The following is a 27,888-nucleotide window of genomic DNA, read 5'->3' on the forward strand; positions in this document are numbered from 1 at the left end:
TTTTTTTTCGTCCCACTTCCACATCATCAAGAAAATATTTCTGAATTTCTGTACAAAATAATAAACAGAATCTTTGATGCACACATTTTTTCTTCTAAGTGTATTCAGATTAAAAACAAATTTTGACTTATTCAAATTTATCTATAACAAAAAACGTTATTTCGGAATACATTTTACTTTGAGTAATTAATAGAAATTAACACTTTCGTTCACAGTTCCTAAATGAAAGTACACTACATTCCAATAGATACTTAAAACTGATTTCATAATCATTCTCACGCAACACAAAAACAGAAATTTTGAAATTATACAGAGTCCGCCAGAAAAATGTATACATTCTTTGTCATCCTGTATCAGGATACTGGCATTGACAATTGCTTTGAAATTTAAGTATGTTGTAGTATGGTTTTTCGCCCAACAGATTCGCTGTCGTATTAGTATAGTAATGAGTAGTAGTAGTAATAATACTAGTGGCAGTGGCACCAATAGTGGAATTAGTACTAGTATTCGTAATCGTAATAGTAATAGCAGTATTAGCAGCAGTAGTTGTAGTATTAGTACTACATACGGTGTAGCAGTTTTACCTATCTTCTCTGTTACTCGTAACGCACTAATGAGTGTAATATAAGACTTTTACGTCCATGAGCTGTATTATGCAGGTAGTCTAAAAAGTCCCCTGACGCAGGGTAACTCAGTTATTATCAGAGTTACAGCAAAATATAAGAAGGAAAACAATCTCCAAATATGATGTTTTCAATCTAAAGTGAAGGAATTCTTAAAACCGAACAAGCAGTTTGAGCTGTACACTCTTTACGCGCTCAATGTTAAATGAAAATGCAACGTTGCCATTTACCTAGACCCACAACGTAAGTGAATGAAGTTACTGTTTTTTACACTAACATGTAACGTTGCATTTTCATTTAACATTGAGCGCGTAAAGAGTGTACAGCCCAAATGGCTCGTCCGATTTTAAAAATTCCGTCACTTTAGATTGAAAACATCATATTTGGAGATGGTTTTCCCTCTTACATTTTGCTGTAACTCTGATAATAACAGTTACCCTGCGTCAGCGGACTTTTGCAACACCCTACAGGATGGACAGAACAAGCACAGATAAATAGACGGACAGAAAGGGATATAGAAAGTAAACCTTGGGTAACATTTTACACAACTTTTCCATTCGAGGACATAGATATTGCAATGTTATCACGACATATATCTCATTTTCCATTGAATATTGAACGATTGACTTGACTTATCACGATTGGTTGTTCTCAGGCCGATTACGTCCGGCCCGTCTTCGGGCCTGGGTTTGCAGGGTTCTGATCCGTATTGCATTCATATTTCATGGCTCTCCTAGTAGGAATCAAATCGGAGCCCCGCGCCACTAGACCAGCAGGGACATTGTTATTTCTCTCGAACCTAAACGTCTCAGAAGATAAATTGACAATTTTGTCAACTTTATAGTTTTCACTGTTACTACTATACTCACCCTCTCCTGTGTGTTCCGAAGTCTTTTGATGAAGGTCTAAATTTTCTTTATTAGTGAATCGTTTGTTGCATGTACTACATTCAAATTTAACTCCTTTATGGAAACTCCTGCTGAAAGAATGCAAAGTATTAAAAAAAGAAAACAAATGTTGAAATCTGTCAAGTAATCAAGAAGGTTCAGTGATTATTAGAAATATTCAAGCTGCACAGTGTTACAATAGCTCTTTTCCAACTAATGAAACTGCTGAATGATTCTTTCTTTACCTTTATGACCATAGAATATGGTTGAATAATTTACTTAATACATATTCTTTATTTTAATTAATTTTTACCAGTGTTGTTAGATTATGAAACCGATATTCATTGCACAAACTATAAAATAGTAAGTGTTCAATTTAAAGTAAAATATACTGCATATTTGATTTATAGAACAGTGTGGCACCAAAAATTAGTCCAGTTCCGACTATTATACAAATTGTTTCATATAATTTGTAAATTACGTATTACATCAGGCAAAATGCACACAAGATGATCATGGATGAAGCATGAGCCTACGTGAGCGTGGAGTCAAAACGACACGCCACGCCGATAACAATGATCCGTCTTCTCAGGCGCATTTCGGTGTTTACAATGGTTTCTTGTGGTCCGACGTTAATTTGCCTATATTTACGTGGAGACTGCGACTGAAAACGTTCTAGACATGTTTCCCAATTGTCAGATTCCCACCAAGTTAATAATTCAAAGTCCGCTCAATAACTGAAGAGCATAATCTATTGCGAATGCGCCCAAAAACAGGCCTGCAACTGCATAGACACCTGAGTTGACAGGAAAAATACAGGAAGTGATTACCACAAGTCCAGCAAAGTCAAGAAGCAAGAAACGACTGACCTACCAAATTGGTTCCTCTGACAGAACGTCTGGATGTGTATTCCAACAGTTGTACATATGAGCGTATCGTTTGACTGTGGTGCATGAATTTAAGCCATCACCTAAAAGGTCAGATATTGCAATGGCTCAATTATATGACAGCAGATGATCATCTGGACCAAATTCTCTTGTTTACGAGTAATGAACCGTGGTTTTATTCCTCTGGGCACGTGAAATCCTCAGAATACGAGATCTTTATTACGAGCTACTTCAGCACCCAGCGTATTACTGGCCCTATTCTCTGTCACGAAACAGTGAATACCAATGCATATCTCATATTATTTGAAGAATTCTATGCACAGTTGCTCAGTTACGAAAAACAGTGCTATCATTCCAACAAGATGGTGCAATGTGCTATACCTCTACGTTCCCTGTGAAGTGGACTGGCCGTTTCCAGATGAGACCAATTGATCAGCAAAGATTTGTCGCCCTGATATCTGGACCTATCCATACGCGATTTTTACCTTTGAGAAATCTGAAAGGAAAGATCTATGCAAACAATCCCCATATCTTTACGGCAACTGAAGGACAATATCACATGCGCATTGCGCAGCATTTCTCATGTGAAACTGCAAGCTGCCTTGCGAAACATGTTAGTCCGTAGACAACAGTGTTTATTGGTCAACAGTGACCACTTTCATCATCTATTGTAATCAATAAGTATATGATTCATTGATATTTCAAACGTATTGTCGTATCCTATATTGATCGGAACAGGGCTAATTTTTCGTTCTGCACTCTGTACCACTGTGTCAATGAAACTAATTATAACCATCTTATGTTTAGATTTCTTTAAGCTTTACAGTCCATAAACCCAACTGTTTAGAAATTAATAATTTATAGGTAGGAACTTTCTTTATATTACATGTAAATTTATCATTTGTAACTCAAAATTTCCTAAACCATTCTTATTAAACGGTTCGACTTAGACGATACAGTAAAATAGTCATCAAAACTATAAAGAACTAAATACTACTTCTGAATATTCTAACGCTATTATAATGTAAGCCGCTTGAAGAATAATCTTAAATAAACTCGACGATACAATCTTTTATCTAAACCATTACAGACCGTTACAAGAAATCATGTTAAATGTTCAAATTTTGCTGACAGGTGCCAGCATTGTCAAGACGGTCAGGACACAGGTAACAAAAGGTTTTACTGGGAATAAGATGAGTGGGAATTAATATTTTATATATATACACTAGGGTAAACATTTTTTATATCATATACAATTAATTCCCCATATACCCTATCCCCAACAGTGACTGATAATGATGACAGCTGTCAGCAGCAAAATTTCGACGTTATGATTGATTGATTGAACAATCTATAATAGTTCAGAAGACTAAAATGAGCTTTTTTTTTTCAGTTTATTGATTACTAAGGCTAGTTTAATTTCTATATTCTTTATCACCAACGAATTAAAAGAATAACAAAAATCACCTATTACCTGTGTATTAAGTAGCGCCCTCTATGTTGAAAACCTTTGCCACATATTTCGCATTGAAATCGTATCTTCCTGCGTCGTCCTCTGGGCCTACCTCGACCTTTTCCTCGACTTACAATAACTAATTCACCTAGATCTTGACCTTCCTGAGTTTCCAAATGCCCAATTACCTCACCTTCTGAAACAAACACCAAATAAAATTCTACATTTTCAGCTTTTTCTAAGCATAAGATGTTGCGCAAGAGTTTAGAGAAGACAATCTACAGTGAAAAAAATCACAACGAATTGTATACAAAGTTACAGTTCCTTTGTTACTCCTTTCTTTCCTTTTTATGAAAAAAGGTTAAATATTACAGGGTTTCTATTGATCAGTACAAATCTATTTCCCTGACTTCTCTCTGACCTTTGATAGAAAATTCCCTGACTTTCATGGCAGGTGTCGGATGACATTGATATATAAATAAGGAATAAATACCGGTGAAGATTTATATGGGAACATTTATTCTATAGAGACAAATAGTAATCAATTGCTCATACGTACATTCCACATTCCACTTACCTCCCATAAAAAGCTGAGCAATGTCCCATATTGTGATCATTATTTACCCACAAATGTCTGACAATCAATTATTCTGAAAATACGAAACTTCTTATACATTCATTTAGCTGATAGTGGTTGGTTAAACTGAATTTAGTGTACAATTAATGTTAGAAAAAATATATTTTATATAATTTCCCTCACTTTCCCTGATTTTTCCTTGAGTTTTCTTGACCTGCACCATTTTCCCTGACTTCCCTCACTAGTAGGAACCCTATATTAATTAACAAATTTTACCAAATGTTTAAGTTTTCATTATCGTAGTCATGAAACAACGAAAACTTAAATTTGTTACACATAAAATAACGAATATTCTTGAAGTACGTTTTACAACTGATTTCTGGTGCGAGATGCTCCCTGTGTGATGTTTACCCTATAGGATGGAGATCCAAATAGAGCAAGCATTACAATAGATAATCATTAATCGAATATTTCGCCCGAGTATTAACGGCGAAACAAGTTATAACCAGATTAATAGCTTCTTTCACCGCTAACAACACGTAGAAGAACATTCACACAACGACCTTATAAATAGATTAAAGCTTCAGCATCATTTGAACTGAAAAAGAAGATACAACAATAAAAGATTCGTATCAATATATATCGCATCAGGCGCCACACCATGGAACAACACGAGGTAGCAATACTCAACCAATCTGACGCTGTCACTACGAGTAGAATAAATGTTCTATTTTTAAATAATAGTATACTTAGATGACTTGAACAATAAGGCAACACTTTTGAAATTACAAAGACATGTAAATGGCAAATACAAATAAAATTAGGGCTGTGTGTCCATTATGAATGCAATTGCTTGAACAATTTCTAGCAGCGTTCGTCCATTAACTTGTTTCTTCCATACTTCTCGATTCGTCATGCAGCTTCTTTGTCCTTGCTGCTCATGTGAGTTCCCACCTACCAGGTTTACGTAAGCACAGGTAGAACTATGATTGGCTGCTGGAGGCGGCCAAGGCCGTCGACTGCTACCGTCTGCTTCGCTGCTGATATATCCGTTGTGAGAACATACAATGATTAGTTACATTATGCGTGGAAAAGTAGTAGACTTCAAAATAAAATGATTAAATTGTCTGAGCTGGACCACCAAAAATAATGCACAAATAAGTTTATTACACCTGGTTCCACTTTTATTTTGTTTATAATTTCACTAAATATACCATGCGATCCAAAAGTCGCGAACAACCAAATTCAACTGTCCATAGTGCTATAGTTGAAAAGTTCCAGCGGCTATCGCAAGATGACACAATGAGTATTAACAATACATCTCGACACTATTGAGATGTGTATTGAGCACATGACGCTTGCATTAGAGCTTTGTGTACTCCTTGGTGAACATGTTTTTCCAAGAGCAAAGAGATTTCATTGTTGAACATTATTTTGCCAGAGGATTGTTATGCACGTGTTGCAGACTAATTTCGTAAGAAATATCCTGGTGTGGCAGTGCCTTACAATTGAACCATTAAGAGATTAATCGGCCGTCTTAGGGAATGCGTATCTGTTGCAGACAAAGAAGAGAACCGGGAGACCGCCTATTTTGACTGATGCTAAACTGTTGATGTTAAAAATGTGATGCAGCGTTTGCCCTTAAAAAGATATCAATACACTCTCAGATTTCATATGGAAGTGCTCAGAGCAGGGTTATGAAAATTACAGGGTTTGTTATAATAAATAAATAAAAAAGAAAAACCTAGTGGATTTTATTGGGTAAAATTGGGTTTTATTAAATCTTGTACACATAGTTAAAGATATATTTTTTATTTAAAATACACTTTACGCACTAATTTTCTATTGTACACATGAAACTGGGATTCCATAGTAGAGTGCGGTGAGTCACCTCTGGCACGGGTTCCTGGTTTGATTCCAGTTCTTGCTATGTGAGCTTTATGGTGGACGAAGTCCGTATGCATGGGTTTTCTCGGGGTTCTACAGTTTCATTCCAGTTTCGTCACCACTATCATTCATCTCATCATCATAAATCTCTTTAAGTTTCAATATATAGTCGGTAAGACATTGAATTAAACAAAAAAGTCGCACAAGGGAATCCATGAAGCGTCATCCGCGTTTCGTGGGACACACTTTGCACCATTAACACTCTCTTACATTTCAAATTCTAGAAAGAAGGACGTAGACAATTTTGTAGAGTAACAGAGAGGTGGGTCGTTCGTCCTGACTGAAGATTCCTTTTGTTTCCCTCAAAATACGCCAAGCAAATACTGGGATAGTACCTTAAATTCAGGAGCTAGAGATAAAAAAAAAGGGCTTAATTGAATGGATTAAAAAAAATTGAAATGGAAATGGATTCGTTCTTTTCTCATTTCTAATTTACAATTTGCTTTCTCACAATAGATTTTACGATTAAAGGGCCTTTGTAACATACGATAATTGTACTATACGTCACATACTCCATCAAATACACAAGAATAATTCGAGTTTTATGACCTGATTGCCGTTAGTATTGAGAAGCCAGAGATATAACCTCAGTAATTTCCTTTTTTAAGTGAAGCGTTCTCGATTTGTAATTAAGTGACATATGGAGAAAGGCATTTTATTATTTGTTTATACTAATACGCAAGGATGTACTACAAAAGCAAAAGGGAATGTAGTCGCATTAGTTTCTATTCCAGACTAGCTGAAATGCCCGTTCCTTGCACGGAGAGAATTAAATTCAAGGAAAATGTTTGAGCTTCCTCTTCCCCTTAGGATACGCATATCAATGAAAGTGAGTAAAAAATACCTCCATAAAATATTCTATTTCTGGAATGAATTCTGAACCATCTTCTCCCTTAGAACACGCCCTAAAGTTACATGATAGTACCTACCTCAAGCTGGGAGTTTATGTTCAAAAACTCATTTCAAACTGTTCAGCCATTTCCCCTAGACGCGATCACAAATAACAGGCAACGCTGATTTAAATGTGAAGAAAGAAGAAAGAAATTATAGAAAAATGACCTCCTTCCCCTAAAAGGAAATTTTCAAAAACGGGAAGTGGCGTGTCCCCTTATTTTTAAGGAAAAGTATATATACATCGAGTTTAATCTTTCTAATTGGCGGGCTTGTAACATACTATATTTTTTTTTTACACAGATTCTGAACCCTTAGGATGAGCCCTAGAATCAAAGTAGTATGATAAAAACCCAGTTAAAGGTAGACACTATTTTCAAAAATTCATTTTAAAGTGATTAACCGCTTTCTCTTGATGCGATCAGAAACAACAGGCCACATTGCTTTCAATGTAAAGAAAGAAATTATAGAAAATGTCTTTTCCCTCCTTAAAACGGGAATTCTCAAAAACGCTGGGACTTAGGTCCATTTATTTTTAATGAGAAATTTATATACCAAGTTCCATCTTCTTCACTTGAAATATTTAAATTTTCGCACAGATTTTAACTCTCTGCTTCCCCTCCTTAGGATGCGCATTTTAATCAATGTTACAGGACTATAAAACCCAGTTAGGTGTGTGATAACTACATCCAATAATTCATTACAAACGGTTTAGCCGTTTCTCCATGATGTGATCACAAACAAGATTTTTTTCATTTTTATATGATAGATTATAATTAAACACTGTTACAATGAATCTGATCGAGTGAGAACAAAATTGGTTATGCATGATTCCCAAACACTTTTTTTCAATGGTATTCAGTTTTGATTATATTTTTTGATAAATACATATTTTAGGCTAATTCTGAGACACAGGCATGCACTAAGAAACACAATTGAAGGAAGTAATTATAATCACATTAAAGTTATTATTTCAATTCAAGTTTTGAAGTATATTTTTGGATTTTTTTAGGGTGGGTTATTGTGTTTTATCCCCCCCCCCTGCAAATAAAAAAAAATACTGGGGAATTTTGGACTGCGAAAATGTCATCAATTCTGGCTCTTAGAGCGACGAAGATGTTACACTTTTGTGCATATATATTTGCAGTGTTCAGGAGTTGAAGGAACCAGATAAAGATAAGCGTGTAGTGTACTGTACTGTACATGGCTTCATTCGCAATGATGAAATCGCAGATCTTGACCATGTTTTCTTCACTGATGAGAGGTGGCTTCACCTTACTGGCTACATGAACAGTCAAAATACTCGAATTTGGTCAGCTGAAAATCCAAATGTTACACGAAACCTCCTTATACTCTCTGAAAATTGGAATTTGTTGTACCATATCACGTTGTCGTATAGTGGATCAAATTTCCTTTGAAACTACAGTGAACAGTGTTGTGTACCAAGATATCATTACACAATTCATTGTGCTTCTTGACGAGGATAAACGTGATGGTTGATTCCAGCAGGACTGTGCCACATGTCACACATCCAACGAAACCATGCGCTTCTTGCGTGAGTTTTTTGGCGAGTGTAACATCTCTAAAGGATTATGGACTTCACGTTCATCCGATCTGATGTTCCCTGATTTCTTACTATGGGGTTACCTTAAAAGTAAGGTTTCTAACAACAGGTCACACACACACACTAGAGGAACTAAAGATGAATACAACAAATTAGATTAACATCATAAGTGTACACGTGCTCAACAAAGTGGCCTCAAACATGGTGAAAAGAATTCGTACGTGCACTACTGAACGAGAAAGTCATTTTGTACACATGTTATGAAAATATACATTACCAAGAATTCATATGTTGTGAAAATATATAATACTATATCAAACAGTGTTATTACTTAACTTCGTCTGTTTTTTATTATTTTTTTGATAAGCACAACATTTGCATCACCCGTTAGTTCGACAACTGAACCAAATTCTAGTTTGGATCTAACAACTAACTTACAAAAGTATACATAGGAATTGTCACTTGTAAAATCAGACCATTACCTGAATATTAAACCTATTGTTTTTCTCATTTCCTTGCACTATGTCATTTGCATGACTACCGAATTTTAGTGGTTTGTCATACATAATGGTTATCTTTAGTTTGTTCTTTGTTTATTGTTCCTCCATTAATATATTTACTGACACAAAACTAGGTCTTGTCAATAAATGTCTTATATTTAGTATTTTCACAGTTGAACTCTAATCAATTAATTTTACAGCAGTAATATACCGTATCTAAATCTTTCTGTAACACATAATTCCACGCTTATCAGGGAATGAAATTTAAGTCTAAATCCAATCGCCAGATCAGAAAGTTTGGTCACTATTTAGGAAACAAAGTAAGGGCTAAATCCCTATCATCAAATCGAATTATTCTGCAATCAACAGCGACCGGAAATTTCTCGTCCTGTACTTATTATTAAGTTGTTCAAGCCCATGGTTGACAAACAAAACGGAAATATATGTGTTTCCCCCATCTAATTCTGAGGAAAGGAGAAGTATGGTTCAGAGTTTTAAATTCAAACATCAAAAATTAAGTCGAAGGCTGAGTTGTGATTACAAATAAGTAGGGAAAAATATTCCTCGGATTACGATAGAAGTAATTACGCATCTGGATACGTATGTCTAAGTTTCTCCGATAACGAATACGAAACAGTAAATGAGATTGGAAGTATTGCAACTGCCAGCATAGCGGACTGAATATGTTTCGTAGTGCCTGCTGTGTCTGAAGGTCAAACTAGTTTCGAATATTGGCCAGATTTAGCTTTTACGCTTTCGGTATTGGTTCAAGGTAGAAACGGGAGGTTTCAAGTGCACTTCTCGTATATAGGGTACTCGGTTGGCCAATTTGAGGTAGACAATTTTGAGTCGCGAAGTTAAATTTATTTCAGTCCCTAGCGATAAGTAAACTGTACGTATATGGTGTTTCTACGAATGAAGGCTACAATGGTATTGCGTGAGAAGGCAGGGGTAACTAACTTTCCATAGGTGCTTATTTATTTCTCTTTGCACGAGCCAGTTATTTACGCGCTAAGGTGTTTGTGTGTGTGAACAAGGTGGGGAGATCCTCTGTTAATGAGTACTGATGTTTAGGGTCTTGAAGCAGTTTTCTAGGAATGACATAGTAAAGCACGAATAGTCAAAATGATAAATCTTATGTGATAAGTGTGGAAGCTTATAAACTGAAGGTATTGCATGTTGTTTGTAGATTTGATGTGTACGTCAGTCTCGAGGCATCCATTCTAACTCCAAATAATAGTCTAGAAAGGTATTTGTATTTACTGTTTTCAGTATTTCTGACCGCAAGTATCATGAAAGTACACATATGTTTCAAAATAATACTTAACATTCATACTCAAAATGATAAAATTAGTATCTCACCTTCCTGACTATCTTGCTCAACAACAGTAGTCTTTTCCTCTGTTTCAGTTTCATCATCATCAATAACACCTTCTTCTTTAAATATTCGTTCAAGTTCTTTTCCTTGAACTGCCTCCTTGAATCTAAAAGAAATAATATTTTTAGCAGTATTTCAACAACAACGCTGCACCCAATTATAAGTTATGAGCACTACAACACAGGTAAACTTTTACTAGTAGTTACAAGTGAAGGTTAAGAGAAATTAGGATAACGGAAAGGTCTTGAAGATACTTGAATATTCCGAAGTTTAAGACAAGGTTTTCAATACAAAGTCATATCGAATATTCTGGTTTGCCTTACTTTGCATGTTCCTTCTAAACTAAGGTATTTTTAACAACGCCAATTACTGGACAATTCGTAACATTATTTAGTGTACAAAGCGAATCAAAAGCAGTTCGAAATAAATTCAAACCAAATCAGTAAAACTACGCAGTTGCACTTTAACAATTTTATTCGCGAATACTAACAACAAAAACGGGTTATTATTTTTACTTCTGATATAATGAAGATAAATTTATATGATAATAATTGCTACATTAAATAACAATATTATTACAAAAATAGAACCCTAAGTCATAAGAAGAATTTTCTGAGACGAAATGTTTAAGATAAAAGTACTTCTTGCACCATACGCACCAAATACGCTCAAGGTTATTACAGTTAGGGCACTCCTCATCACCAATCCTAAAACAGTTCCGACGGTGAAAAGAAATTAGCATATCCAATTTAACGAAGGCCAGATCACGAAAATGTATTGATACAAACCCAATAATGCGGTGATTTCGTTTGTTTGTGAAAAACATAACGTATCCTGCTTTCGTTATTACAGTTAGACATTCTAAAGGATCTGAGAAGTGCAAAACCTGCAATTACTTCTAACTGTTTTTGATTTGTTTTGTACACCAAACACTGGCGTACTCATCGTGCCACATTTTCCAATAGATGTCGTTGCTAAAAATGCCTTAGTTTGGAAGAAATCTGGACCAGAAGATTCAACAAATTTTAGAAGTACTCAACGGGGTAACATTGAGAGTAGTTTTGAGTAGGCCATCAAGAGCTCTACTGAATGACACATAAAACGTTTCATTCCGTTGTCCTAATTCTCCCTATCCTTCCCTGCTAGAATAATAACTGGGAAGTGGACCGGAAATGAAATGAAATCTTTAAGTTTAACGTCCCACGGTTATGCCGGTTAGGCTAAAGGAGACGGTGATAATGAGAAATGAGTGAAATGGTGGAATGAAGAAAGTGGAAGGAAAGGGAGAACCCCGAGAAAACCCACGAGCACGATGTTTGTCCACCACAAAGTCCAAACGGCGCGAGCTGGGATAAAACCAGGGACCCCAAGCACCGAAGATGAACGCTCTACCACTAAGCCACCGCGCCCCCTATGGGAAGAGGACTGGGTGGCGCAGTGGTTAACGCATCGGGGCAGTATGCCGGAGATCCCGGTCCAGTCAGTCACTTTTTCACTGCGTTAGATTTCGCACCTATACAGGATTTGGTGTGTTAAAAAAACTTGTTTCCCCCTTTCATTAGTATAGATGGCCCTATTTGCTTTAAATTGATTCGGCTCAAACGCGAATAGGATTACCCTTCGGTGTCATACAGCAGGTGAGATCGCAAGTGAGATATTCAACCTCCTACAGCCAGTTAGGATTACCAGTGTGTTCGTCTACCGGAGTACAGAGAGAGAGAGAGCAGTAGGTGTTCACTGTCACGGTGCGTGCTGGAAGGATTCTAAGACCATCACATTGCAATGAAATTGGGTGCGGAAGAAAAATATCATGGAAACGAGGGCTTCGGCTCTACAAACGCCGCAAAGGACATTTCTTAACTCTGTAGCTACGGCACAACAGGGTCATAAGAGAACGTAAGTTTTTTCAGAAGTTCACACGTGATTCACACTACATCTTGCTTACGACCATCACTTCTCTCACAGAGCAGATGAAACTTCTGCATGGTGTACGATTTCAGAACTTAATTGATATAAAGCGTGCTGTAGAGCACTAGGTAAGAGGCCCGCAAAAAATTCTTAAAAGGAGATAGCCTGAAAAGTTTCAAGACGGTACATGCGCACAATGCAAGTTATATTGAAACACTACTACGTAACAGAAACGAAAGTAACAAAATTTCCCCCAGAACTTCAGAAACATTCTTCGTATAAGGACTATTGTTCATTAAATAATACAACAATTATATGCTTCGCTAAGTACTCAAATTCTGAAACTAACAGATATGCTACATACACATTGCGGCAATTACGAAGCGATTTTTTTTTTCGAAGTTGGTCCTGAGACGTAAGTTTTTCATAGCTGGATACATATGCAGAAATTTCCAGTTCACTCTGTCGCTTCTGACATTTTGAGCACCTATGTATTGGCTGGTTTTGCGTTACCTCGTAATCGCTTAAACAATGGAACAAAGAGAAGATACAAAGTTCTGTGCGCGCTTACAGAGAACTCCAACGAAACATGTGAGCTGTTCAAAGAGGATTAGAGGGACAACTGCCTTTCTTAAGTTATTCTCGAATGGCGTAAGAAGTTAAGTGCCAGTAGGAAATCTGCGGAAAATGACGAGCGCCCAGATTATAAGCAGATCTGTCAGAACAACTGAAATGATTGACGAAGTTCGGGATACCATTTCCAATTACCAAAATGCAAGACTCATGGTAATATCAAATGTCGTGGGGGTGAATGAGAACACTGTTCGCCAAATAATAACGCATATTTAAAGAAACGGAAGCTTCCTCTAAGTTTTGTGATCCATTCCTTAATGGAAGAGCAGAAACTACAGTGAATGTTTGTGAGTTTCTGATCCAAAATAGTGTTTATGTACTACTAAAACCCGTATATTCGCCAGATCTGTGCTGCTGTAATTACTTTCCTTCCACAAATCAGAAGCACCACTGGTGGGTTGCATTTTGACAATGTTTCAATCTTCCAGAAAGCAGTGACTTTGAGCATCATTACAGTCCCTCCAGAAGCCATTCCATGATGTACTAGGTCGTGAAATGCTTGGGCGGACAAAGGAAGTTCCTACTTTGAATAAACCGAGGGAAATTGATTCCACCTGTTAGCCATTTATTTTTTTACAGGTGTAGTTTGGCTTTCTAATTGCTGCGCAGTGTATTACTACCAACGACCAAATTCTTCGCAATCAATAAATAATAAGTTTCAAGCTTCATAATGGTAATTATATATGCTCACATTTATCTATTCATAAACCGATGATCCGTCATTGCCAAGATATACATCAATTCTACATTTCTAATAACAGTTATACCACATAATCTGCGACTATTACGAACACAGGCATCCTCCATTAATCAATCAATTTATATCAATCATATTTCTTTCTTTTCTTGTTTAGATGTTATCCCATTTGACGAAACCTTCACTGTCAACAAAATATATTAAACATTCACAACATCTACAATCTAAATACGCTCGACAATCCGAACATTTTCCTTGCCATTGCTTTTCCTTGAAACCAAAAGTGTTTGCGTATTACATGCATGAATTTATAAATTTTGCAAAAATTTACATGCAAGAATTTTGAATCTGTTATTAAAAAAGTATACACTTAACAGAGAAATAAGTCTTTTTTCTCAAGAAATAACACCCTTCAATGATTTACTGCTATGAATACCTCTGTGGAATTTTTCTTTTTCTTCTGCGTGTTCTTCCATCCCCATCCACTTCGTCTTGTTCATCCATTTCCTGAATTGCATCTGGAGATTCTGGCAGTTTTTCAGCTTCCTTCTCTTCGCTGGGCTCTGCAGGCTTTTTGGGAGGACGCCCACGTTTCCTACGTGGTCGCTCTAAGCCTTCCATTTTCAAGGACATGTCATGTTCAGGAGCAAATAATGAAGTGCCGTCAGGAGTAACTGAAAAATTATGAACTGTGAGTTTCTGAGACTTACTAGTGAAAGAAATTGTACTATACAAAGACAAGACTGTACGAAAAAGTACCTCAGTTATCTACTGCAATTTCAATTATTTGACATTTCTTTACTCTAGAAGCTATTTCAATTTTTACTTATTTTTGTAAAGCCTGTACACTTGTTCATAAGGTTATCACTCTACTGTATGTTGTATATTGCATTCTTCTGCTGAACCCATCAGTACTTCTTATTCTTTTGGCCCTACGTGTCTATCATAATGTTTCAGTGTTTCTACACATGTAAACCCGTTTTCAAAATCCAGAGAGCGTATCTGTTACCTTTTTGGCTTACATTATATGTATATATTATGCGAGAAACTCAACTGATTTTATTCTTACACTATACCCTGTAAAGCTGCAAATTAAACGGTACTTCGAAGAGAAAAAAGAGCGCCTGGCAGGAAATCGAATTCTGCTCTCCGGATTATCGTACTACTGAATTAACCATTAAACAATCCAACCCGGAACGGTAACCCTAAAATGCAAGATTCGATTCTCAGCCCAGTTATATTTTTGCCCTTTCAATTTCATTGAATTTACCTTACATACATAATGCACTTTCAGCAAATAGTGATTTTGAATAGCCAGTAAGAAAAAAAATAAACGCTTTAGAATTATTGCCAAGAAATTTATATCATGTAATACAATAATAATGGAATGGAAGACAAATTTCTTTGCAATACATACATAACATTAAAACGCTCAGGAATTTTCACAATCATTCTACTTTCCAAGTACATATATTTCCTAAAAGCCCCTGCACTACCTAGCTTTCGGCTCTTTCCTGGAGTCTTGAGCACGGAGGGTGGAGAGAGAAAGGTAAATAAAAACATCAAGAAAATAAAACGAACGCACTCACAAGGCGGTGAGCAATGTGAGGAACACCTTATCGAAGCTCCTGGTCACTCATCTAATGGAGAAGCAACACGCTGTAACATTACTAACACAAGTTCCTTGACAGAGTATGCGCAAAACCTTTCAAAGCCAAGCAATTACGAAGTATTTGCTACGGCAAATTCAGGAATTTGCGGGAACCTTGTTCTCCAGCGTACAATTGTATGGTGTACCCTCTCCAGTAATAGAACAAAAGGAGGCTCTCAAAGACGGTAGAGACTTGACGAGGTTTTGAAGCTTTAAATCAACATCATAATGTGTAACATGACAGCGATGATACTTTGTCGAAACTGTTACACACGTGTTTTAAATATATTTAATACTTTCGTGAGAGAGTTTTTTATTAATATGTAAGGAACGTATCATGTGGTGAAGGTCTTTGTTTTATGTTTACAAAACGTAAACAACAATTACTGATTTCTGATTGGTTTTATCTCCGTACATGACAGAGATTCTAACGAGGTATACTTATTTGAATTAACGACTGTCGCCATTGGTTAAAAATTCTTTTAATGGTTAAAAATTATACCGCAGCTCGGGAAGTTTTCTAGCAGAAGAGATGGCACCTGTTCAGCTGAGTGATACAGCATCAATATCGACTCTTTTAATACCGTTATTACTGTCTACCTTGACCTATAGTTTGGATTTTTTTAAATAGCTTCCATTTTTCCGCATGACGTGCCAAGATAAAAATCTCATGACTGCCGACCGGAAACCGAATTCGGAACCACACAAACCGGGAAATACATTTTTACTTACATTTAGAAGAATTATCTTTAAATGCAAGACAGTATTAGCGGTAGATCTGATGGAGGTACAGATAAAACGAGTTGTACCCATACTCTTCTGGACACCAGCGCGGGTAATCATTGTTATAGATCAGCCTTACATTTTTGGCGGATCCGTTTAATATATTGAATAGACAAATACTTGTAACAATGCCAGAATCCTTGAGTCTCGCCCTTACGTACTAATGCAACTCCCCTAGCGAGTGGAGCCTACTGTCACGAGCAATGACAACACCCGACCGTTATACGGCAAGCTCACCTCCCCCTTGGAGAATATAGCCCTAAGTTAACGAATCCCATGGTATGACCACAGTTCGGCAGAGTCCAACTTAACCAGGAGCCTCGGGGCATCCCGAGGAGGCTCGGTTGCTGGCCCTGCCTACCCACCTGTCGTTCCACCGCGCCAAAAGACAGAACGCTGTTTTACAACCACCACCTTACGAATCTAAAGCATGCCTTAGCCTCCCATTTGGGAAGTATCCGGAAGGTTTTCCTCTTCCAGTTGGAACAACTGGATATTAGATTCTGTCTACCTCATTTTATGGAAGAGTTGCATTGTTATTGGAGATACCAATGGGTGATGTCCATCTGCACCATGAAGATATTCCCATTTGGGATGCAGAAATCGCTCTCCCCCGGTAGGAGCAACTACAATAGCCTGCCTCACATCGTAACGTGGTGAGATAATACATACACTCCTGGGCTTAATGGTTTGTGTATTTATCTGTTTATGGCTACCCTATCGGAGAAGGCACGGCACCATACGAAATAGTCTATTACGGCACCCTGCCTCCTCCAGTAGGGGAACCATCACCACTTCCACTAAATACAAGGGACACTGAAATAAAAGTTAAAAAAAAAAAAAAAATGAAAAATGTTACATAGTTGGAAAACGAGAGGAATCAGGAATATGCTACCCCGTATGTTTTTCTCCCTCTCCTAACATTTTCTGCTAGGTAAGAAAAAAAAAAGAAAGCGATTGCACTGACAACGTTGTAACTACTGACTACTTCAATACTATCTTCCATTTGTATTTATATAAAAATATGTCCATTTCTTAATCTTTTTGAGTGAATCTGAATGGAACTGTTAATATTTTTATTCCCACGATGGAAATTTTTCTCAAAATCTGTTACCAAGTTCTTCTATGATATAGAACTGAGGAAATCTCAATCATTCTCTTACTAAATAGCAATGTTTCTTTACAATTATTTAAATTATAATTTCATCTGCACTAAGTACCAGTAAGCACAAAACAATCAACATACGAAAATCTGTTCATTGGAGATTTAACGACTACCCCTCATTTGTGTGATTGATATTTTGGACACTTCGTCCTTAAAAAAAAACGCCTGGCAAGCAAACTGCGTTAGCCTCGCTGAGAAATTTATGTCATTCCATCATTGATGTTTTTATTTGTATTTTTACACATTGATTACGTGAATAATTCGAAAGACAATGAACTACTTCTAAATGGGTTTATTTTCCGTTATCTCTTTATTTACCAGATACATTATCTAAATTGTTGTTTGTTTGCTGAAAATCGCCCATTTCAACACTGAGACTATATGACATAAGCCTATAGCTTAAGGTCGAATCCGAACCACATTATTGAGTTTAATGCTCTCCTATCAAAAATCGAACTCGGGACTACGTGTACCAAAGGTGAGGGCGTTAGCCACTAGACCAAAGGGAAGGCTATAGATTGTCTAGATCTTCTGAAATAAATAAGAACAAGAAGAAAAAGAAGATAGAACAAGATTAAGAAAGTTTAGTTACGGAAAAATTTCTCCCTTGATACAAAAATTGATTTCTTGACAATTTGCTTTTTGATATATATGGGGTGACATGAGTATAAAGATGTATACATTTTAATAACTTAAAGGAGTATTGGTACTAAAATAAAAGAACATACCAAGAGTTCCAAAAATTAATATGTTGCTGAAGCACTTTGTTCAATATATAGTGAAGAAAGCACGCAATAATGTAACCTGAAGAAGTCCGGAAGAAGTACAATGATCTTGGAGAAATATTGAGTTCTCGAAATACAAATTTAATGTGTTCTGTTCGCTCAATTTCAAATTATTCTTGAACTCTTAATAAGTGTGGAAAGGTGGTAGATGTGTACAATACGTCCTCTTCATAAATCATTTATCGAAACTTTGTAACTATAAATTAAATCTACTAAGATAAAATATTTCATTTACGTTAATCACGGCATTTCATATTAGATATGTCTTCCATTTTCATCGTAATAACACAAAGCCGATGAAAAGTCTCTGGAAGAGCAAAAATATGTTAACCAATTGATGTGTGATCATCAGTTAGTTTTCGTCATCACTATTTGATGCCCTTTTACAGTTGTAAACCTTTCAATTAACTATCTCCTAAACTATCTTACAACTTGGACCAAAACATATGCTAAAAGCAGAGAAAGGTTAACTATTCGATTACACAAAACTTCACGACTACCAACTTTTACATTATTCGACTACTTTGTGCATTACAATGTAATTAATTAATATAATAACTTTGTCTGACTTTATTAATACAATCTTAATGATTTGAAACATTTTGACTACTTAGCTATATCAACTGAATCTTACGTCATTGTTCGCAAATGGTAAATGTTTTCCTAGATATAAGTATACGGTACTCACCACACCATTGTGGCCAAAATTGTTTTGTATGGCTTATGGTTTCGACACTGGGCTATTATTTTTTTCTGATCCTCATATTCACAACTTATCTCATAAGCACTAAAATGAATAGCATATTTTTATCCAATCGTTAAATGATTACCGATTGAGGTGATTTAAAAGAAACCTGGAAATCATATTTATTTGCTACTTTCTTTTATGCGTGAACGTGAAGTTTAGCCATGAGGGTAATGATACCCAATTGGCGGCAGTCTTACTTAAAAGTATAATTCTGACCACACTTCTATAAATTTGCAAAGCTTGTTTTCTTCACTTTTCTATTTTCTTCCCCGGATCTTTCGACTGATTATTATCAGCATAATTTTTCAGCGAAACCACCCAGTACACTGTTCAAGAGAGAAGAAATGAATTCAAATTTTACTTTGGACAACGAAACATATTTGTTACGAACGTCGTAACCACATAAGGTTAGGTTCCTGTAAAGCTTATATATTAATTTTTATTTTTATAATAGTAAAATATAAACTAAAAGATATGGAATTAAATATACTGATGACATCGATAGTGGCCATTTTTAGTTGATCTGCAGTTACCACGGCACAGAGATCTGTTTTGTTTCTGAGTACTATTGGAGCATATAGGAATTTCCCGGTATGTCGTACGACATATTTTAGTAATCCTTGGCTATCAAAAATGTTGGTTGTTTTCTTCCTGATACTATAGGCTAAAGTTGTACTTCAATCCTTATGCACTTGAGGTGAACCATAATTGGCAGAAAAGGCGGAAACATTTATGCGAAGATGCTTGGCTAAGTTATCATTTATCGGCAAGGATTTGTTAAGAAAATTATTATCTTTCACACGATATCCTAAAATGAGTTAGCAAAAGATAGTAAGTACCATACTATTGAGTTTAGCTAATTTATCCTTACAATACATCTCTTCAATATTAAACGCGCCACCCCTTTTACACGTTAACAATCGTTGTTAATTTTAAATCAGTCACGGAATACTTTAATAGTTTTATTATTATTATTTACTTACGCTGATATTGCTTGTATCCATTGTATGTTAAAAAGAAAAGAAAATGCCAATAACATGCCACTACAAAACACTCACGAAGTGAGTTGTAAATCTGTAATTCGTAGAGGCATGTCGGCAAGAAATATAGGAATAGAATTAGGGAGAACACCAGAGACGCCAAGGAAGGCTAGTCAGCGGCATTTGAGAATTTACAACATAAAATTATGAATGTAAAAGCAAAAAATATATAAAACCTCCTCAATACTAGAAAGAAGTGTATATTAGTCCTATTACCTAGGTATATGAGGTCAAAAAGTCCAACATTAAATCTCGATAGTGAGAATTAAGACAAGAAATAGAATTATATTTTTTTTTCTAAAGAAATTATAAACTATACATTAATCAATATGGTTCATACAGACCTTTCCTACAAAATATACATTACATTTAAACCTTAATGCTACCTTAAAATATTTAAGTATTTAATACGGTAACACTGACTTTGAAATTAACTAAACATGGCGTCCTTGTAATGTCATTGGATATTGTGATATTTGTGATTTTGTCCGATCGTTTGAAAGAATTCAGTTTATATTTACTAATCTAATTTTAATGGAACTTTTTAGCTACAGTGTAGCTTTTGAACAAACAGAAATAACCAGATTTAAGAGAACTACATACGTTCAATTTGCAAGTAGGCAAGAAGTTCGTTGATGCGAAAATCTAATACGCAAGATGTATATAAATTTCTTGATTTCTACTTGTGTCTATGTGGGACTACAAGAAGACATCAGCCCGATGTTAAAAATCGGGCATCCATTAAAAAATAGAATATAATGGTGAGTGGAATTTTATTTAAATTTTACCGTCTCACGACTACGCTCGATGCTAAGCTACATAGTCATGATGACAATAAACGAAATAGTGGAAGGTAATAGTAGAATTATGAAAACCAAACACACACACACACACAGTAATTGTCCACAACAAAGCCCATTTGGTGCAAGCACCATATCCTTATAAACATACTTACTTTGAATAAATATAGTATTTGTGCCATCTGTTGATTCGATCATTTGTGTTGGTTCTCCGGTAGCTAAGAAGTGACCAATCAAATTCTCTGTTCCCTGAACTTTCATCCGTTCTCTTGCCTCCTTTTTTTCTCTTTCCACCTGGAAACACAACGCACATATGAATTAACAGTTTACCAAACGCTAAAAGAAATCGTACTGTTTTTATCTATTTTATAATGTGCGAACTATTTACATCCTTCCAAAAAAGTAATACTAACGGAACTTTTCAGTTTTGTTCCCTTAGTAACATCATAGTTTATATATGAATGAAACAGAAGCCTTTTCGTTATATCGTAGTTCCGCACCAAGCCTACTCATCAGTCGTAAGTTATCGATTGGTAACATCGGTCATGCAATTTGTCGGAATTTTTAGATGGTTTTCACAAAAGCTGTTGCAGTCTTTCTTTGTGTGGGAATATGCGAAGGTTTTAATTATACAGTTAAAAACTTTCCTATAAGCGTCCTAAAAAATGTAGAAAACTACAAACGGTTTCGGCAAATGACTGTTGCTTCACAGCGTGACTGAGAAAGTAAAGATGCTTAATCTATAGCATTGCGTAGTTGCTTATTAGCAGAGAAGAGTCAAAAGTTATGTACATTTTTTTCCAATGCTAGAAAGGATAATTTTAATGGTAGATTAAATTAAAAAACGAAGAGACATAGAATTACTATAAAAAAACAAAACCAATTAAGATACCAATCTTTGATGCACTATACTTGGCAAAAATGTTTACTTTCTTCAGTCCTTAAACTGAAAGAAAAGCACATGCACAAAGGGTATTAACTTCAGAAGAAAACGACGGTTACAATTACCAACGGAAAACTTATAACGTAGCAATGTTACGCACATATAACATTAAGTTCGTTGTCAAACTTGCGTTCATTTCATTATAGATTGGTTCGTTGTAGGAGCTTCAGCTCTTATTCAGAATAGATAACTGACTTTGGTTTGTTTGAATTAATATTCGAATGCATTTTTCAATAACCTAACTTAAGGATTTCACTGGAATTTTTGTTCTTGGAAAAATGGTAAAGAGGGATGATCGCTGAATTATACATATAGCCAATTGCTCTGTCATATACTCAAACTGTATATATGTAACTGAACATCAAGAGCGAAGAAAGTGTGTCTAAGTAGCATTGGTTAGCGCAGTACGTAAGGTCGAATGGATAGAGTACGGAACTGGAAGTGGGTAAGTTATACTAATACTACAAAGTTTTTTTTTTTCCACCTGTCAATGCTTAAAATTTAGAAACAAGTCTGCCATAAAAGAAAATATAAAATATTAAACATGTATACACAGTGATAAAAGCAGTAGGGTAAATTTAGTAACATAGTGGGATATCACTGTAATCCTCTTTTGCCAGGGTAACGTGACAATGGTAAAGAAAAGCCCAAGTTAATATGAAAGAAAAAGAAGTCACGTATTTGTCAGGATTGTCTCAATTGAACTGGAAACAAACAAACAAACAAAAAAAAAAGCATTTAGTGACAATAGAACAGGTAACAAGCACGTAGGAGGAACCAAGAAATAAGTATAAACACTAGGACAATCATAATACGGGTAGGACACGGAGGTGACTAAGAAACATAAAAACTTGAGGGATCACTCGGCGATCAATCTCCGAGCAGAACTACGTCTAGGACAAAGTCAGCTCGAAGCTGAGCATGATTAGAAGATTCCACAAGCAGATGTTGAATATGTTGTCTAGCTCCACAGGCCACACACAATGGTGAGGTCTTCGTTTAGCTTAATAGAAATCCACGTGTTAAGTAATAATGCTTAACGCATTGGAATTCGTTCCTCACTTCGCGGATCTTAAGCTGGTGGTCCAGACACCAAATGCAGGTTTGAATATATGTAATCCATTGTTGACAGCCTGGTCCCATCCGAGCTTCCATCGTTGATACACCGAGCAGTAAACAGCGAACGCAAATCCATGCTGAGGTATGGAGAGATCAAGCTCTCTTCCCTTATGGGCAGCGACTTTTGCTGCACGCTCTGAATCTTCATTACCAGCTATGCCAACATGGCTTGAAATCCAGCAGAGTTGTACCTCTCATTCCTATGCTAATACCCTATGACATGATAAGGCTTGCTAGACGAAAGAATTTTTGCTTTGCATATCAAGGAGGTTACTCAGAACACTTCGCGAGTCGCAACAGATTAAGATTTGCGTCGGTGGCGTAAGCTTGTGCAGTTCGCACGAGCACGTGAACTACCAAATATCGTGCGCTTTTTGTTGTTCCTTAAGATATTTAATAATATTTAGTATATTATGATATTGTTATTTCGTTTCTACCCTCCGCTTGCTTTACCCCTTGCGTATATGCATTCCATCATCACATCACTACGTTTACAACAGAGCAGCGAGCGTGATAGACTGCTCTGTGTGTAGTTCAAAAGGATAGGGCAGCTGAGGGGAGGAACTGCGGTCTCCTAACGTTCAAATCAAGATTTGAACTTGCAGCGTTGACGGCTGTTGTTGACAATTTTCCAGTAATGTGGCGCTTTAAACAGAATCAAAGAATGAACTGCAATTTAAAACAGAAAGCTACAGTAGTATATAACTCATTCTAATGAAAATAAACTAATGGAACAAACAAAATTACGGCTTTCCGAAGTCGTACCGAGAGGAATGGGAGGTTTAGAACCCATTCTCCAGAGATGCTTAAATTAACGCAGACCAAACTTAAATTTTAATTTATTTTAAAGACTTCTTTTCAAATACTATAACTGTTCATAATAAAACTATATTTGCTTAGTAGAGAAATGATTGATGTAGCCTAAAGATTTTATGTTACACTTTGTATTCTTTCTTTTCTTAAAAGAAAATATAATTCTATATTTTTTCTTAGAATATAGATGGCAGAACTTTAATATAATTATATCTCGTTTCTCGAGTGTAGAACTACATCGGATCAATCGTATATAGATGTAATGTCTTAGAGTATTGAATTCCTCTTCGAAACTTTGTACTCATCCACTACAATTTTCTTCATGCGTGACAAATATTCTATCACGATTCGTTCGCATGATAATTTCTGTTAATATTCATATAATCTTGTAGAAAAAGAAGTCACATTTGCTCACTTTTGACTGATTGCATCAAATTTTGGGGTGTCTGAATATGTTGTATGTCTCCAAAGTCTAATTCGAAGTATGTAGGAGTCCGAAGATTCTAGCAGCTCTGGTGTTTTCCGTGGTTTGGTTACTTTCATGAAGTGTCCTGTCCTCCTCATTTGTATAGTGACTAGTGTGTCTTTGGTGGACAAGCCATTCCGGGTAGGAGAGCATCAAACACATTACAGTAATCTCCTTTTTAAACTCTAAATCTCGTCTTCTATAGCCTAATTTCTAACAGAGAACGTTAACAAAATAAACAGTCATGAAGTGTCTTGAGACAACAATGCAAAAGCACATGGACGAAGCGTTCGTAATTAAAGATGTCTCTGCAACTATCATAATAATTTGATACATTATATGCTTCGTGTATAGTGTTAGTTCACAAAACAGCATACTTGGTAATTCAAATATACAAGATAGCAGACTTTTGCAGTGTAATGCAGATTCCATTTAGTATATTGTCGTGAAATTGATGGTGAAGTCGAAATTGAGAGAGAATAACATTCAACAAAACTCGTAAAAACCAATGTAAATAATCCGATGTTGACTTCAGAAACTAAAAATTATTTTACCATTTTAAAGAATATAGAAGCATTTAAAGGAGTGCTGTAGCTCAAAATAGCTTCAGTGCGTTAGCTATAGTATCAACAGAGAAAAAATTGTCAAAACTAAACTTCAAAAGAGTTATTGACAAGTTGATTGTAGAGAACATCCGAAGTGATTTCATATACGAATGAAATGGGGCATTTTCTATGAATTGGTACTTCTTATTATATGTAAATATACCATATGTGGTTACTTTCATTGATTTTTATCGTTTTTCTTATTTAGAACGCTGAAAGAATTCTAGAATTAGAATTTTCTAACGGCTGTGAACTACCGAAAAATTATGTCACGAGATGGCACTGATCTGCGTATATGACATGCAGAAACAACGTAAAGTTTGCAAAATTGCAATCAGTTCCGCAGTGAATATTTAAGAAGAGGCATGTAATTTAAAACTATAAATGTGTAGTTAGAAAAAAAAGTGAAACTTCTGAAATTCGTGAAGGCTAGTGCTTGGCTTCTTATAGTGGGCAGGTAGAAATAGCACGCTAGACGAACTATCTTCCATGTGGGCGTAGGTAGAAAACTGAACTGATATAACAGAGGAACTTCGATGACAAGGTCATCCAAACGTCCCACAGCATGAATTTCGAAAGGCCTGATAGCGTTGAGTCGTGCCTGATTATGTTGGTAGCGTTTTCGTTTCCAGCGCAAAAGATGATGGATGGTGAGGCATTGATTTTAGTGGAGCATCAGTCGATGACGTGTTGATTTAAGGATGACTCGTGCGTTTCAACATACAAGTAAAGAAAACTTTTGATCTTAATTGTATTTCAGAAGCTAAATAGGATTTACATAATTATACAGGATGGATCAATTATCTTGATAAGCCCTTGTAACTTTTAAACTAATGGACAAAAAACACTTGAAAAGTTTGTACGATGCAAATATCGGCAAGGCGACATTGTTTGGCATACTGTAAACTACTTGTGAAATCATAATAAATAAATATAGAAAATTTAGTTGTATCTTTTGTTACAGGAACAATTGTTACATGAGGCGTTGGATGGCAAAGTGGCCTAAGTCAGTTTTGAGACATTGTGAGACTTTTATTACAATCGATATAGAAAAAGCAGACACAAATGGTTCTTTGTGCTGCCATCTGTTGGCCTATGGCCTGGTATTTTAACTTTGAGATACGCAACTTTGTCATGGTTATGGTTTCAAGTTCACGAAATGACTTAATCTCGTAAAAAAAAAAAAAAAAAAAAAAAAAAAAGTTACGCAACTTTGCCACCCAACGCCTCATATAGCAACATTGAGAGTCGAATAAAGAAAGATATCAACTTTCATTGATTTAAAAGCAGCAGCTAAATCGATTTCCGTAATAATTTGTACTCGTGTTCACAGAACTATGTGAAAATAAATGGAAGAATTAAAAAATTAAATTAGACTGAGGAGAGTTAAAACTGATTTTTCAATCCATATTATGAGATTCAAACTACAAAACCCAAGTTAACTTACAAGAAATTTGTCGCCACCCATGAAAAATTACAAATGTTAAGCAAATACATCTATTCACAAGACACAGCCAATGTTGTTATTCATATTTATATTATTATGTGATTTCTACACAAATCACCTGATCCTTCCACATTTCTCGTATCTTTCTTTGACCATCAATAAGGAGCTCAAAAAACTGCACCGTAGCCTGTAGCTGAATATTGCAGCCAGGGCAAATTGTTCGAGGAAGTTTTCCGTCGTCATGAATCTGAAAATAAAACATAATGATTACTTTAATGGTTCTCGGAATACCATTTTCCAAAAATTTGATATTTTATTTTCCAAATAAGTACCAACTAAATTTTGAGATAATTATCTATATAAGACAGTGTTAAACAATATTGAAATGTACGGACCTAAAATACGTACTTCAAATGCCAATTGTGGGGTTAGAACGCCATGAAAGAAATGAAATCTTTAAGTTTAACGTCCCACGTTTATGCCTGTTAGGCTAAGGGAGACGATGATTCAAGTAAGTGAATGAAGATGGAAGAATTGGCGGAATAAGAATGTGGGAGGCAATGGAAGTATCCCGAGAAAACTCGATGTTGTCCATAAACTTACTTGCCGGGATCGAACCAGGGACCCCATGCACCAGAGATAAGTGCCCTACTATTAACCCATCGTACTCCCTTAGAGCACCATGAAGTATGCTGTTCGCGGAAGATGGCATTATTCAAAGATAAGACGGAGAAGAAAACTAGAAGTATGAAGAATAGTATTGGAAGAGGGAGGCATGAGGATAATCAGAATAAAGACAATATAATGCACTCAATACAGAAGATGTGAGCCTCTTAGAGCTACAAGAAAAGAGACTACTAGGGTCTACCTACCTGGAAAATCTCGAAATTTAAGTATCTTGGATCATAGCTCGACTAGAAGGGAGGGTTATATATAGAAACACAACACAGAATAGAATCTGGCTCGCTAAATTAGAAAACGATAAGCGGAATGATGTGTGACAAGAAGGTAAATACTACATACAGTAGTGAAACTTGAGCAATCATAAGGGCCCAGGAAGGAGATGGAAGTGGCAGGGATGAAAATGTTAAGATGCATGTGTGATGTGACGAGGAAAGATAGAATAAGGAACGATTATATAAGAGGCATTGTTACGGTGGGATCCTTAAGTAAAAGTCTCAAGAATTGAGGCTGAGATGGATTGAACATGTATAACGAAGAAACGACTATATGAGAAAGAAAAATGGCAAGTTGAAAGTAGCAAGAAAAGAAGAGGGGAGACCCACGATGAGATGGACGGACAAGATACACGATGATCTGAGGTAGAAGGGATGGAGAGTAGAAGATGCCCAGGATAGAGAATGGAAGAAAAGAATTAATAACAGGAACATTGACCCAATATAAACATGGAAAAAGGAAAAGAAGAAGAAATAAAATTTGTAGGAATTTGTAAGGCTTTGCTACATTTGTTAAATACTTAACGTTAAGTATGGCTCGGTTATATTCGATGAAACGCTACATAGATACATTGATGTGATGGCGTAATGAAACTATAAGTGTGTCAGTCAGGGTGTGAAG

The 27,888-nt window shown here is 35.9% G+C and overlaps 1 protein-coding gene across 8 annotated transcripts in view; it reads right to left on the reverse strand.

The window, feature by feature from the left end:
• The window catches only part of LOC145693249 (uncharacterized), an 87,338-nt gene that overhangs the window by 50,700 nt on the left and 8,750 nt on the right, over nucleotides 1–27,888 (reverse strand). For 4 of the 8 annotated variants that reach the window (XM_081769065.1, XM_081769070.1, XM_081769072.1 and 1 more), the window contains exons 2-7: nucleotides 26,429–26,557; nucleotides 21,073–21,211; nucleotides 14,382–14,619; nucleotides 10,692–10,813; nucleotides 3,872–4,046; nucleotides 1,493–1,602 (exon numbers count right to left, since the gene is read on the reverse strand). In XM_081769065.1, the coding sequence (XP_081625191.1) occupies nucleotides 1,493–1,602; nucleotides 3,872–4,046; nucleotides 10,692–10,813; nucleotides 14,382–14,619; nucleotides 21,073–21,211; nucleotides 26,429–26,557 (913 nt within the window). Of the gene's footprint in view, nucleotides 1–1,492; nucleotides 1,603–3,871; nucleotides 4,047–10,691; nucleotides 10,814–14,381; nucleotides 14,620–21,072; nucleotides 21,212–26,310; nucleotides 26,558–27,888 lie in introns of those variants that run through there. The other 4 variants (XM_081769068.1, XM_081769067.1, XM_081769066.1 and 1 more) reach the window with 4 other exon arrangements.

Source organism: Thermobia domestica, chromosome 8, assembly GCF_964235325.1.
Source record: "Thermobia domestica chromosome 8, izTheDome1.hap1.1, whole genome shotgun sequence".
In the NCBI taxonomy this organism is placed as follows: Eukaryota; Metazoa; Arthropoda; class Insecta; order Zygentoma; family Lepismatidae; genus Thermobia; species Thermobia domestica.